The 14,287-nt window shown below is 47.5% G+C and overlaps 5 protein-coding genes across 6 annotated transcripts; 2 read left to right on the forward strand and 3 right to left on the reverse strand.

Annotated features, from left to right (window-relative positions):
• The first annotated feature begins 47 nt into the window (after positions 1–47).
• Positions 48–3,289, forward strand: PV09_08351 (uncharacterized protein). Its single transcript, XM_016362229.1, has 4 exons — positions 48–841; positions 914–1,427; positions 1,485–1,539; positions 1,587–3,289. The coding sequence occupies exons 1-4, from the start codon at positions 268–270 to the stop codon at positions 3,117–3,119; spliced, it is 2,676 nt and encodes an 891-aa protein (XP_016209864.1). The 5' UTR covers positions 48–267; the 3' UTR covers positions 3,120–3,289.
• On the reverse strand, positions 3,117–5,932 carry PV09_08352 (uncharacterized protein). The gene is made up of 4 exons (XM_016362230.1): positions 5,341–5,932; positions 4,663–5,290; positions 4,527–4,590; positions 3,117–4,476 (listed from the first exon to the last, which is right to left on the reverse strand). The coding sequence occupies exons 1-4, from the start codon at positions 5,906–5,908 to the stop codon at positions 3,130–3,132; spliced, it is 2,607 nt and encodes an 868-aa protein (XP_016209865.1). The 5' UTR covers positions 5,909–5,932; the 3' UTR covers positions 3,117–3,129.
• A 200-nt stretch (positions 5,933–6,132) lies between these two features.
• PV09_08353 lies at positions 6,133–8,233 on the reverse strand. 2 transcript variants are annotated; one of them, XM_016362232.1, is made up of 8 exons: positions 7,923–8,233; positions 7,824–7,864; positions 7,726–7,757; positions 7,471–7,679; positions 7,109–7,407; positions 6,749–7,051; positions 6,502–6,696; positions 6,133–6,450 (listed from the first exon to the last, which is right to left on the reverse strand). In XM_016362232.1, exons 1-8 carry the CDS (start codon positions 8,098–8,100, stop codon positions 6,256–6,258), a joined length of 1,452 nt encoding a protein of 483 aa, XP_016209867.1. In that variant the 5' UTR covers positions 8,101–8,233; the 3' UTR covers positions 6,133–6,255. The 2 variants fall into 2 exon arrangements, with proteins under 2 accessions (XP_016209867.1, XP_016209866.1); XM_016362231.1 differs by having other exon boundaries at positions 7,824–8,233.
• A 1,139-nt stretch (positions 8,234–9,372) lies between these two features.
• Positions 9,373–12,236, forward strand: PV09_08354 (uncharacterized protein; the record flags this gene model as incomplete). Its single annotated transcript, XM_016362233.1, has 2 exons — positions 9,373–9,906; positions 9,978–12,236. 2 exons carry the CDS (start codon positions 9,373–9,375, stop codon positions 12,234–12,236), a joined length of 2,793 nt encoding a protein of 930 aa, XP_016209868.1.
• A 74-nt stretch (positions 12,237–12,310) lies between these two features.
• On the reverse strand, positions 12,311–14,129 carry PV09_08355 (uncharacterized protein). Its single transcript, XM_016362234.1, has 2 exons — positions 13,730–14,129; positions 12,311–13,664 (listed from the first exon to the last, which is right to left on the reverse strand). Exons 1-2 carry the CDS (start codon positions 13,973–13,975, stop codon positions 12,519–12,521), a joined length of 1,392 nt encoding a protein of 463 aa, XP_016209869.1. The 5' UTR covers positions 13,976–14,129; the 3' UTR covers positions 12,311–12,518.
• Positions 14,130–14,287: the final 158 nt, after the last annotated feature.

The following is a 14,287-nucleotide window of genomic DNA, read 5'->3' on the forward strand; positions in this document are numbered from 1 at the left end:
GACATGTAGTAGCCTTGTCACTTTCAGTCATGTCTTTCACAAGGTTATTTCTCGGTTCTCTAAAAGCGTAACGTTCACGTTCACCTTTTACAGGATAATTTTAGGAATGCGTGACATGTTAGCTCCCTCGATCAGAGATTTGACCAAGTTGATACAGCTCACTCTATTTGACAAGACATACACGAAGTCTCGTCTATAAGAAAATTTAGCAGCACTGGTTCAAAATCATAGCTCATCCAGCAACCTAACAAATAGTTTTCTTCCATAATGGCTTTCCACGCCGAGATTTTGCAGGCAGACAGCCAAAATCCCGAAACCCACTTTCTGCTGTATCGCTTCAGCTCGGATGAGCGTTTGACTAAAACGCTCCCAGATCAACTGCAAACAGACTTTCTGGACGTCTTGGCCACCGCAAACAGCCTGGAAATCCCATTCCTTCCCATAGTCTGGCAAATGGCTCGCACTAGCATTGGTCTGGGCGGAACGAGCAGCATTCGGCGAGCTCCTGTTGATGTTCAAACGGAGCTGGCATTTAAGCTTGTGAAGGAGGATCAGAAAGCTTTGCAGTCACAGAGCAACATTCTCGGGCAGATTCGAAATGAGCTCGAGCTGATGAGCCACCCGCGGCTAAGGTCGCACCCGAACATTGTTGATATTCTAGGCCTTTGCTGGGATATTCCAGACCGGGACCACGTTTGGCCGGTGTTGGTTATGGAGAAGTCGTATTTTGGTGATCTAAATGGCTTTTCAAAGCTTCCAGTTTGGCAGGATTTAGATGCCTGTGATAAGTTAAAAATTTGTCTTGGGATTGGCAACGCCTTGGCGGAGATGCACAGCTGTGGTAAGCACGTCTCCTCGTCAAATTTCATATGGACATATTTAAATTGAGAGACTGTACTGAACTGAGCCCTAGACATTACCCACGGGGACATTAAACCTCACAATGTTCTTATTTTTAAAGACGGAGACGGATTTACTCCTAAATTAGCAGATTTCGGATACAGTCACCGCTACATCGATAAAACAGACAGCTGTTGCTTACCCGTGTCTAGACCATGGCAGGCCCCTGGGGTGGACGGATCAGACAAAACCTTCACATTATCTCAAGCGATGGCAGCCGATATTTACTCTTATGCTTTGCTTTGTGCGTGGATTTTCAGGAATGATCAAATATTTGAAAATAGCGTTGACGTCAACATGTCATCACAACTTGTGACATTAGATCCACCAGAGTCGAAGTCGATTGCGATGCTGGAGGTTTTGAAGAGGAATGAAACGCTTGAACAAGTGATCCTTAAATGTGTAGAAAATGAACCTGGTCTAGAAGATGCGGATAAAGACGCTCTTAAGGAATTATTCAGAACGGCTTTAGGAAAAAGTCGAGAAAACTGTGGTGATATTTGGAGTTGTTTCAAATTGCTGAAGAGGTGAGCGTGCTCAACAACCAGCTGTTCATGAGACGACTTTTCATACTCTTGTCGCAGGCCAGAGTCTGAGGTTGATAAATTGACACAAGCGGCCGCAAAGCCTCAATTCAAGGTTTGCAATGCCCATTAGGTGACTGAAAGCAATTGCTGATTTATCAGATCAACGCGGCTATCTTGGATTATTACAGCGCAGACTACCGTCTCCGCAAATATATCGCTAAGTGCCTGGAGTCTCGCGTCAATCAACACGCAGTTAAAAATGCCGAAAATGATGCTGTCCAGCTGGCAGTTTGTTATTATATTGGATTTGGGGTCCCTAAAGATGATGAAAAGTTTTTACAGCTCAGGGATGCAAACGAGAGGCTAAGATGTCTAATCGAAACTGAGATCAAATCCCTCAATCCAAAGCCTAGATCTTATGATCATCCGCTTGTCGCCCGTATCTTTGCGACTGGCCATCTCTCTCATCTTCATCAAAACCAGCAAAACCGTGACTTCAGTCTACTCAAGGATACAGAAAACTCTCTCAAACGAGAATTAGACGACTTGAGCGCAAGTATAAACAACGCAAGTCTGAGATGGATTCTCTTCGACACGTTGATAGATTGTCTCCGCATGGAGGGCAATTTCAGTCTCGCTGAAGAGCTCGAGAGTGAACTGCTTCAAATGCGAGAAAAAACGCTCGGCCATGAGAACTTTCAATCAATTGCAGGTATGACTAATTTGGCCCATGTGCATTGGCAGCTGGGAAAACCACATCTTGCATTAGAGGTTACTCAAAGAGCACTGCAAACCAGCAGAAGAACTCGCGGGATGGATGACATTCTAACAATGATGATCATGGGAAACATGTCATCCATCTACTATAGTTTGGGCAAATACCCAGAGGCCGAGGCCTTGGAGGTTTACTTGGAGGAGAAACGAAGTGCAATGTTAGGCAAGGATCATCCGGATACGATCACCAGCATGGCGAATCGAGCGGCAATCTTGTGGCGTCAGGGCCGACTAGAAGAAGCTGAATCTTTGGCATTAACGGCGTTCCGGATGCGTGAGAAGATATATGGCATTGAGCAAGCGGATACTTTGGTAAGCATGTCGAACTTGGCTTTGATCTATCAAAGTCAAGGAGAATACAACAGAGCGGAAGGACTTCAGTTGAAAGCGGCTGAAGTCAGCAAAAAGATCCACGGCGAGCTTTCTCCAGCAACGCTTATGAACATGTCAAACCTGGCGCTGACCTACTGGTATCTTGAGAAGCTTGAAGCAGCTGAAGATCTCAATCTTCATGTCATGGAACGCAGACGCCTTGTATTGGGACCAGACCATCCGGATACTCTCACAAGCATGGCAAACCTTGCTTTGGTTTACGAGAGTCAAAAGCGGTTCAAGGAAGCAATCGATTTAGAGACCGAGGTTCTACACAAGCATCGAGCTTCGAGTTCTCTGGGAGATAAACATCCCGACACGGTCCTGAGCATGGACAACCTTGCAAACACGTATCGGAATGTGGGCCGACTAGAAGAGGCCGCTGACCTTTTATCCGAAGCATTATCAATACGAAAAGAGACTTTAGAGGATCTTCATCCTGAAACGATGGAGAACACCCATAAACTCTTGCTTTTGTACCAAGAGCTTGGAAGGGAACAAGACATACTCGAGATCATTAATTGGTTACGTTCACTAGAGTCGTGAAGAAGAGAGACTAGGCATCCATTATTATTATCCGCCATTTCTGAAGATTTTCTGAAGATCTCTTAGTCTCGGGATGATCAGCTCCAAGAACTTCAGTACGACCTGATACAACTTCTGTCATCATCCGAACAGCCTCCTCCACTTGCCCAAGGTCTTTCAGAGTGTGTGCCAGATTATTCTTTGCTGTTAGCAGATCCTGATGCAGCGGACTCAGCTGATTGGAGAGGGCGATGACTATGTGTCTTTCTAGTGGCTCAGCTTCCTCGGCCCTTCCTTGTAGAGCATAATCTGAGGCAAGATTTCCCATAGCCCGAAGCGTAATTACGTGATTTTCCCCAAGTTGGCGTTTTCTCGCGGCGACTACCTCGAAATCCAGTTTCTCTGCCTCTTGAAACTTCTTTCGCCTGCGATAGTTATTTGCAACGTTATTCATGAGTGACAGCGTGTAATGGTCATCTTCACCATTTATATCCTTTGATATTTCCAGAGCCTCCAACTTTAATTTTAGAGCTTTGTCGGCTCTACCCTGGTATTCATAGGTGGACGCTAGGTTGTTCATTCTTGTCAAGGTCTTGAAATGCCTCCTTCCACGAGTTCTTTGCAATAACTCCAAATGTTCTGTTTGAAGCCTTTCAGCTTTGTCCAATTTTCGCAGATTCCAATATAGGACCGCCAAGTTGCCCATACAGCTTTGAGCTTGCTCACTTTCATCTCCGAAAACTTTCTTACTCTTCTCTAGTACTCGGATCTGCAGAGATTCGGCCTCTTTCCAGGAACAGAGGTCAATATAGACCAAAACTAGTTGATTCTCAATCGCAAGCATAACTGGGTCGTGTTGTCCGAACTCAACTTCGGCAGCACTGGCAAGGGCTAGCAATGTTGCTTGGGCCTGACGTGGCAGACCTTTTTCTTGGAGTATTCTGGCGTAGATGAGACGCAACCGAATCACGAGTGTATGTCCACTACCAAAGAGTTGCTCCAGCCGGGCTGCGGTATTCTCATACTCCTGAAGCGCAACTTCAAGAAGATTGAGGTCTCTGTACTGATGGACAAAGTCGATCACATCGATCTCAACTTCTTTGTCTATGAACTGAACTGCCCGTACTTGCTTGATTGTCTCCACCTCTCTAACGAGGTCCATCTCGGATCGCCCGCTTCCAAGCAACCATGTCGCTGCTTCATCATGTTTGTTCGAGGTGCCAAGATGCAGGAAATGCAGAAGCGCTAATCGAAACGCGGAGTCTGCACGAGAAGACTGATCCAGGTAACTGCTGTCAAAACGAGTTTCGTAGCTATTTTTTATGTGCTTCCATAAACGGTAGTCTGAAGCAACGAGATGCGGAATAGCATCAGTAAGCTATCCAATTAGTCATGTTACTCCTTTTTATTCAAGTCTGTACTACGCACGTTGAAGACTTTCGAGTCGGCATCATAACCTAAATCTATGGAGCCTGTTTTGAATCGATAATAGCTTGTGGATCATTAGCGTCGGCGTTTCTTAACGTCGTCTCCACAGAAAGGATAATTCATCGTTGAAACTTACTGGATGAACCCGAAAGGCCTAACGTGACCTTCGATGTCTTCGCATTGAATTCCTACAGAACTTAACGTTGCAGAGGAAGTGATTTCTTCATTAGATGTTGATGAAATTTCTGCATTTTTCTGCTTGGCCAAAAAGTGTTCTGCGACTGCGCGAGCATCATTTGGCAACTGACGCTGGTATGGCTCTGTGGCTAATGTCCAGCCAAAGAACTGGACAAGCCCTTCAATTTCGTCGGTCGATAAGTTTTCGACATTCTCTGAGCATTCTGCGGCAAATGAATAGAGTAAATCATTCTCTTTTAGTGTTTCTATCCACTCCAGGTCCTCCATTGAGGCGCAATTGTCGCCTTGTACGGATTCGAAGCGATCGTAGAAAAGGATCCACAGACAGAGCAGGCCAAAAGAGTATATGTCGGCTTTCCTTGCCCCATCTAAGGAGAACTCCGAGTTGCATTCTGTTAATTCTGGAGCATTCCACGGCCGCGATATTGGTAGTTGAAATTTCGAATCCTCGCTACGTAGCAGTGAAAGACCAGAATAGCCAAAGTCGACAACCTTTGTCATGAAGCCGTTAAGCGGATCTTCGAATATGAGGACATTCTCCGGTTTGAGGTCCCCATGAATCATATCTGGCCGATCTAAACAAAAAGCTGGGAGGACTGGAGACGTTCCAACTTACGGAATGAATGCATCGTCATAATTGCGGAGCCAATTTCGCTGCATATCCGCAGTCTTTGGGCGAAATTAATTTTTTTCCCAGCTTTTGAGAAAAGAAATTGCCGCAGGTTTCCATGATGCGCTTTTCTAAAGACCAAGACAGGAACCACACCGTCCGTGAAATCCCAGCAAATACCTTCCAGTCTAATGAAGTAAGGGAGTCGCCTAATGACAGGATGTCCTAATATTGAGATCTCATTTATCAAGATGCGAAGAGCCTCGGAGTTACTTTCTGCTGTTGCATTATCAAGATGTAGACGCTTGAATGCAAGGCTGACTTTGTTGTTCACAATCGATTGTTTCAAGCGAGCAGTTCCTCCCACCCCAAGCGAAGAGAGCATTTGCTGCCATGTTATGGGCAAGAAGTCGATTTGTCTCCATTGGGTGACAGCAAGAAAGTCGATAAAGTCAGGTAGAGGCCCTTTTGCTGTAGATGGCTCACCTAGGCTTTGCCCCGATGAGAGCTCACTGATCGGTCTTTGACGATAAAACGAGGTTTTCTCAAGAGACATATCTTCTTCACCACTCATACTGCTGGCGCTTGAGTTAAAGACCCCTCAATAGCTTCAGAGAACAATTACTTCCAGTACAAAGTTCAACATGGTCGTGAAGCTCAGGCAACAACAGCTTCGACAACTGAGGCGGTCTTGGCGGGCTGGATGATTGGTTTCTACATGGACACAGGTCTGCACACTTTAGACAACGAAGCAAGTGAGCGCACGTGCATTCATATCTGCTGATCTCAACTCTTAAGCTATAGAATCGCAAGCGACACGTTGATTTATATTATAGAAGTCTATTGTTTCTTTTTGGCAAGCAAAGTCATTTTGGAAAGATGCAGCAGTTCGTTTCCAGAAGATGTCATTGGACTATCAGTTCATGCTGTGAAATTGGACTTAAACTTTTTCAATTTTGATACCAAAAACGTTGGAAGTAAGGTCATCATGGTCATCACTGCCGTGAGTAGAGCATACATCCAGAACTGTGATGCAAGCCTGAAGTGCGTGGGCCCACTTTGCGCCGAGGGGTTGCCGTCTTCGACGAGCTGGATGAGATTGGAGCTAAACAAAGTCTGCACATTCGTGAGCACATGAATGAATGTGTACATATTGCAGGAGCTTACCGCGAGCAGCGAGGCTGGCAAATACATCGTTGCAATAATTGTAAGAAGCGTAAGTGTGTTTGCTTCCATTCTTCCTTGCTCCGCCACGTCGGCGTTTTGGGCCGATATTTGATTGAGCATGCAAAGGCTATTTTGCATGGCTTGATTCAGTTGTACGACGGCGTAGTCGTTGCGAAGCTCAAGAATTTTCGACAGCTGTCTTTTTAGTTCTTCTCTCTAGCACAACCACATACGCTGTGAAACGTACCAGCTGATCTATTCCAACCATCCGTTGCAAGAGGATGGCAATGCTTTGTTGATGCCTTTTGCAGGTTCTCGAAAAGTTGTCGAATTCCATGAGATTTAGGTCCTGTTCGTCCACGGAAAGAGAGCCGCTAAAATGCCTGAAGTGAGACTTCAGCGACTCTATTACGGTAACCGTTGCCTTAAGAACGCCTTCATAGCGAAGCAGTTTTTCTCGAAAGCGCTGCAGCTTTTGCTTGTCGCTGAATGCAACTGAATAGTCATGCGGTTTTTCCATTCCGACACGAGAAAAACAGGCTTTATCTTCCTGATCTATACCGTCAGCGCTGTTCGCTGGCTAGAACGTGTCAGTGGATATCCTTACCAACTCTGAGAGCTCGTTCCTTAGGTACTCGATATGGTGATCCCAATTATTCAATGTTACTGACAATATGCTAAGATGGAGGTCAACATCTCGCCCTTTAAAACTCGCTTCGTCTGGTGGTGTAAACTCCATCTTTGACTTCCACTGTTTATAGAGCGTTCCCGGGGGCTGCACCAGTATCCATACCGAATCTTTTCCCGCATTCTTTGCTTTGTGATAAACTCCAATTTGCCGCAAAGACCATGGGTTTTTCGAATTTCGACCATTCAGATGCACGTAGCGAATCGAATAACAGCATTCTGAGTTTGTATCAGTCTCAAGAGACAACCATGGACGGGCAGGAAATTAGAAAAATAGCTCACCAAATTCCACATTCATGTTCTCACTGCTTCGGACCGTTCGAGCATTTGAATGATAGCCATCCCAGACTTTGTCATCTTCGCTGGTTTTGAAACCAAAACCACCAATGAGAGCATAGAACTGAGGGAATATGTGATGATGTGATATGAGAGATTGTAACGAGGAAGGCGATATAAGAAGTCGGCCCCATGAATACTCTTGCCGAATAACGCTGCACCTTTCAGTTCCAAGCTTGAATCAAAGACGGAAAAGCATACTGAAGGAAGAAACCGCCGTCGTTGGCGTTGTCCTTTGTGACAACCAAGAATCATTAGACTTTCAGACACTTTCACTCTCTCATACGCTCAATGCTTACTTGATCCCATTTCCCGATTCTTTGTTGAAGACCTGCCGATTCTGATATCTTGTCAGGGAAATATCCAAGCCAATTTACAGTCGTGTTCACAGAACCGACCTGATGCTCCACTTGGGAGATAGAGCGTCTCGACTTCATCGGTCTTCGTAGAGAATAATCTCGACTCCTCCTTGAGGAAATTTTGATGATAGTAGTCGATTTCACAATCTCTTGAGCCTCGACCGACATTTGAGGTTGATGTACACTCTGGTGGGGAATATGGAGCCTGGCCCGCCATCTCGCGATTCCTAGAAGACTAATCGAATATAAGGCTTGGAAACCTCTACGAAACGGATAGGTATTTGGAAAAGATCGAAGCTAGCAGTCCAAAGAGTTTGGAAGCATCATACAACAGCTGCTGCGTCAGGAAGATGAGGGGTGAAATGGGAGCTTTCCACGGGCATACTCTTTGCTGGTCATGAGGCGTCAGGCTGTTCCCTGCATGAGCCTCCAAGGGCGCCTTGCCAGATTCCGCATCCTCTACAACTCAATCACACCAGCAATCTTCAGCACAGCCACGCGATCTGAAAACCATGGTAAAGCAGAAAATTGCCGAACGATACCTAGACAAGAACAAGCTTCATCGGCTTTTGACTGGCTTGTTTGGGGCGGGAACCTTCGAGATCGAGGTAGGCTGCGGTGACTAAGCCTAACTCGAGGCAGCCAACTTACGGGCTCTATCTTAGGACGAGGATGATTTTGTGCTGATCACGATACCGCAAAGCACACAACTGACAGATGTGAGTGCTTGCTAACTAGAACAAAGCGCGAAAATATTCAACTATTTCAGGCGCAAATCGAGTCCGTAAGGACATACCACAAATAAAAGAACGTAGGGAGCAACAGAGCTGTAGCCCCACCATAGAACTCAGGGTTCCCGCTTTTTCGGGGGGTGGGATCGGATCAGGCATGTCGTCACCTCGAAGGGAGACTTGGATCACATCGACGTCCTTGTGATAGTGATTGCTTACTCTGAATCGAGCACAAAGATCGTAATTACTGTGCTGTTTTTTGGTCTATCACCAGTCTTGATGTCTAGTTCTACTCTCCTCCTTGAATCGCCAGTGACCCCCCTCAGTCTCGCCTGCCCTCTCTTTTCTGTACCAAGATCACGAGACTGCGCATCGACATCAACAGCGAAACGTCATGTATTTGTCCGTCTTTGCTTCGAGAGACGTTTAATAGGTTGATCGTGTAGATATATTGCATGGAAATTTGATGCCCGCAAGCAGCAGGACAACCATCAATTTGCCATCATGTCTTCACGGGTTCTCTGGTGGCTTAGAGAAAATAACTCATCTCAGCCTTTCACAACGTCCAAGGCATGTCTAAGGGAAGAAAATAAGTAGTTCTACACTCGGCTCGCTCGGAACCATACCTCCTCATCTTTGCTTTTGGAGACGAGACAAAGCATCAGCGCTTAAAATTGTCGTTTCGTAACACCGATTACCTTCACTTCGACGGGAGCGGGAACAACTCTAGGTCGCTCCGTCAAGATACGGTAGAAACCATGGCTGCCTCACTCCGCTCCCAGATGCTCGCACTTCGACGTCCGATCGCCAATACAAGCCTAAAATTCATCCCCCACCGCTCGCTCTTTGCGACTCTCACTCTCGACAAGATACTAGCTGCACTCAGCTCGGCGGGGCTGTCGCCAGTGCAGATCCCAAGCCTTGCTGACCGCGTCTTGGCGAACGGCCGCAAGGTCTTCGCTGTCTTGATCCTTTTAAAAAACGAAGAGGCCCAGATTGTACAGTTTGTCAAACATGATCAGCTCGCGTTGACTTCGTTGGACTCCAGACTGCCCTTTACTTTGCCAGAATTGGAATCGATTGTGCCGGAGATTGCCAGTGAGTTTTTCGAGTGGCAGTGGGAGGTGTGTGCACCTGTTTTCACCAAAGGCATCCTGCACAGGGAGCTTCATGACGCAATACGCATCCCGTTTGTGAGCGAGGAGAAGATCGGTTATGGTGGCTTTGGAGATGTGTACTGTGTCGAGCTGGACAGAGACCAACAGATCCTGGATCTCACGGAGCCTGATGATGTAAGTGTCTATAGATTCCCACATACCATGTAGTGGACTGTAAACTATGGCAACAGGTTAACGGCCATCAGAAGCTTCGCGTCGTCCGTAAAGAGTTTAAAAGCACCACTGAAGGCGAAGATGACTGGGCTAAGGAACTGCAAAATCTGAGCCTTCTTTCAGAGTTGAAGCACCCTAACATGGTGGAATTCTTATGCTCGTATACGCACCGTCGAAAGCACAACTTACTGTTTCGACTAGTTAAGCATGGAACTATGTCATCCCTTTTTGAAATGCCTCGCCCCGCGGGATTCTCAAGTGATGAAATAATTCTGCACTCGCTTGCACAACTTGCTTCGGCGATATGCTTAGTACACTCCTTCACCATCAAGCGTCTCAACTTGAAGTTTATTGGTTGTCACCATGACCTGAAGCCTAAAAACATCTTATTCTCTGGTCAGGCATTTATTCTCTCTGATTTTGGGCTCTCGCGATTCCGTGACGCTGCAGAGTCATCAAAAGAAGTGTTTGAAGTGGGCCAGGGCCACTACCTAGCGCCCGAGTGTGAGGATGCAGAAAATGCGTTCCAGAAAGGCCTTATTAGCCGACCAAGCGACATCTGGAGCTTCGGCTGTATTATCGCAGAGGTATTAACTTATTTATGCTATGGACCGGGATCCGTTGCGAAATTTAGATTCGCAAGGCGAGTTAAGATCGGAGTATTGACCACCTCGACCTTCCATGCGGGATCTGGAAAGGAGAATGCAGGACTTATGACTTGGTTAAAGAGCCTTGAAGCCCAAGAAGAGGAAATTTACGGAAAGGGCGTTAGCCTCGTTCGCAAAATGCTGTCACTTGAGCCTGAACGTCGACCAAAAATCGCAGAAGTTACGTTCGAACTTGGTCGGATTGCCCTCGTGGCATATTGCAAAGCGGTAGAAGAGATGTTTCAGAAACTGTGTAATGCAACACACTCTATAGAGGCAGATATGGAACAAAGACGGTTTAGAATATGGAGACACACTTTCGAATCTATGCTCCTCGAGGAGACTTGTCCGTACCGAGAACTGGATGATCCAATGCAGAAGCTCGATCCTTTGCTGTACTGCCTGTCAAAGTGCAAGAACGAGGCATCGTCAATCCTGGAACACTACGAAACTGCATTACAGCCGCTATACTCGCCTCTTCGAGTTATCATTGACCAATTACACAGCTTCCTACCGGACAGTCTCTCTAGATTAGCCGCTTCCAAACTCGAATCTGAGCTGGTGCAGACAGCTGATATCGAAGCGGTGAGTGGCATGTCCGAAGAATACGCCGCAAACCCGGTAGCTGAGCGCATCCGCATGCTGCTCACGATTAAGCGCATGTCGATCCTCGCTTTCCAGAGAGAGAGCTGCATTAGACCCGATCTTTTCATCAAAGATGCAAGTCAAGTGAAAGTAGACGCCACAAAAGTTCTCGGCGAGCACAGTCTCGCGGAATTGGCACAAGTCGACGGCTCTCACCGGCGCGTACTGGTCGAGTGGATTTCCTACTCGCCTATATGGGAAGGCCATGTTAGCGAGGAGATGATGGCTCGAGTCGAAAGCATAACGACACTATTGAACGACCCTGTTAAACCGATAGAGCAGGTTTTACATAGCTCAGGATACTTTCATCAACCTCACAGGACCGCATTTGGCGTCGTTTATGAACTTCCGCCCTCCGATGTGGCTCTGGTCCCACGTACGCTCGCGACCGTGATTCAATCGACTATGGACGCCCGGCATCGACCGCCCCTGGAAGACCGGTTCACACTCGCTCGTCAGCTGGTAAAGGGCATCATCGACTGTCACAAAGTTGGCTGGATGCATAAAAGCATATCAGCCCATAACATTGCCTTTTTCCACCATCCAGCTGCACCCTCGGCCACGTGGATTCGAGGTGCTCACATCATCGGATTCAATCACAGTCGACCAGACGATCCGACGGCGTTCACCGTGGGACCTGGTACGTCGCAATTCAAGGTATATCACCACCCAGCCTACGCGTCCGGGGCAAGATTCGAGTTGGCATTCGATTATTACAGCCTCGGCCTGGTGTTGCTGGAGATCGGCTTATGGATGCCTCTGCAGAAGATCGTCGACGGCTGGAAGTTCGACAGTCTGTGGAAGCTGAAGGACATGCTCCTCTTGCGGAGAGTCCCACTGTTGGTCCATGCCATGGGCAAAGAGTATCATGACCTTGTTGAAATTTGCCTAAAGGGCCATGCGACGCAACACAACTCGTCTCATGGCGAACCAGAAAGCACTGCGCTTCTTACAAGGCTGGGTCGACTGCCTTTTGCCGACACGTACAGCGTACCTTGAGTCTTGAAAGCCGAGGATCCACACAGTAGCCAAAGACAAAGAAAGAAAATGAAAGAAAAGAAAAGAAAATCATAAGAGCGTACATGTTCAACAGAAAGAAGTAATTCAATCACTGGGTATTCCTTTTTGAATACGTAGCGTGCAGTTCCCGTGGACCGATCCCATTCGGTCACATATGATTTGCGTCTTTCAATAACTGTATTTGACCAGCGGACAGCTGAAACCGTCCCTACGTTAGCAAAAATTGCCTTTGTTTCATATACTGATCTCTGCGCCAGACAGTCAAATATCCTGCTCCTGCGGCGACTCTTTCCTGTCTGCGAGACCAAGCTTCTCCAGGTCAACTGCTAAAGGGTCCGTCTCCTTCGTCACTTCCCTTGGCCCCTCTACGCCGTCTGGCGGCAGAGCCCACGTAGGCAGTGGCGATTCGTAAGACCACGTACCGTCCTCACTCTCATATCTCAGAGCGTGAAGATATATGCCCAATTCATGGATTCCCGGGTCGCTAAAGAGCGGCGTGTCGCAGACCTTACAAAGCTCTCCGGTCAGCTTCTCCGCTTTACGCTTCTGGTATTTATCCACCATCTCGTCGTGGTAAGCGACTGCCTCGGCAACCTCCTCCCTACCCATGCGTGAGAGGCGCGAGATGATGTCTTCGTCGCGATCGGAGTCGCCTTCGCTACCCTTTGCGAGGGAGGGACCGAAGACTCTCTGGTTGCAGTATATTGGGTCATTAGAGATGGGATGTCCGAGAAACTGTAAGTGCACTCGGATCTGGTGGGTGCGGCCTGTTAACGGACGGCAACGCACGATGGAGTAACCGTCGAACCGCTTCCACGGCAAGCTTGCCTTATCGTCCTCAGCACTTGAATCCTTTGGGAGCTGCTCTTTTCTCGATGGATAGTACGCCAATCTTTTGAACAACGTGCGGGCTTCTTTGCCATTTGCCCGCACTGCGTTGAGGCCTAGCTTAGGACTAATCTGCAGGATCGGCTTCTCGCAAACAATGTCGCCCTCCGGAAACTCGCCAAGGACCCTGGCAACGTACTCCTTCTTGACCGTGCGCCCTTTGATCTGAACGGACATCGCGTCCGCTGCTTTCTGAGTCTTGCCAAGGAGCATGACGCCGCTTGTCAGCCTATCGAGCCGGTGGCAAGGCCGTGGGTTAAACGTATATCCACGCTGCGCTCGCAGGATTTCGACGACAGAATTGTGGAAGTATCGTCCAGCGGGGTGCACGGGCACGCCAGCAGGCTTGTTGATGACGATCAAATCTTCATCTTCGTGTAGGATGCCGATCTCGTCCGCTGTGACTGGTGGCTCATGCCGATGTAAGGTATGCGATATCAAGTCTCCATTCTTGAGGATGCTGTCAGGTTTTACCTCTTTCCCGTTGACTTGTATGGCTCCGTTCTCTATGGCCTGTCTCTGTGTATCTAGCATTAGAACCGTAAGCGAAATTAGCAAAGTAATTTTGCGAACAGCCCGCGTACATAATACTCTTCTGGCCGATCTCTGAACTCGCTCGTGAATATGTCTAGGATCGGTCGGTTGCGCCACCGCTCTTTCACATTTGTGTAATATGTAAAGTGATACGGCTCAACCCTGCGCAGCCCATCTTCCAAATAGTACGGCTTCGGCCACAAGTCTCCACAAGGCGTGTTGATGACTTGAGGTGGATTCGGAGGTGGAAGGCGTTCATCCTTGGGAGACGGCTCTTCAACGACGGTAAGAGCCATCGCCGAAGAAGGGATCTTGCCCTTCCTAAGAAGGTGAGTGAGAATTCTAGGTGATGGCGCCAGCTCAAAGACTGAACAAAGAGAGGCTGCGAGAAAAAGATGAGGTACGAAACGATGGCATGAATGCTGATGCACAGGGATTGTGGCTTCAAAGAGGGTACACGGATTTCACTTCAGGTCAAAAGTGGCGGTGTTGATTAGGTAAGATTTCTGTTACTTTTGCGCTCCGGCGCAGGAACAATACAAGATAGAAGATTCAGCGACCCGGAGATCGTCATTCTCGAAAGTTTTGTGCTAATTTTCTCGACATAT

This window comes from Verruconis gallopava (assembly GCF_000836295.1).
Source record: "Verruconis gallopava strain CBS 43764 unplaced genomic scaffold supercont1.40, whole genome shotgun sequence".
NCBI lineage: Eukaryota > Fungi > Ascomycota > Dothideomycetes > Venturiales > Sympoventuriaceae > Verruconis > Verruconis gallopava.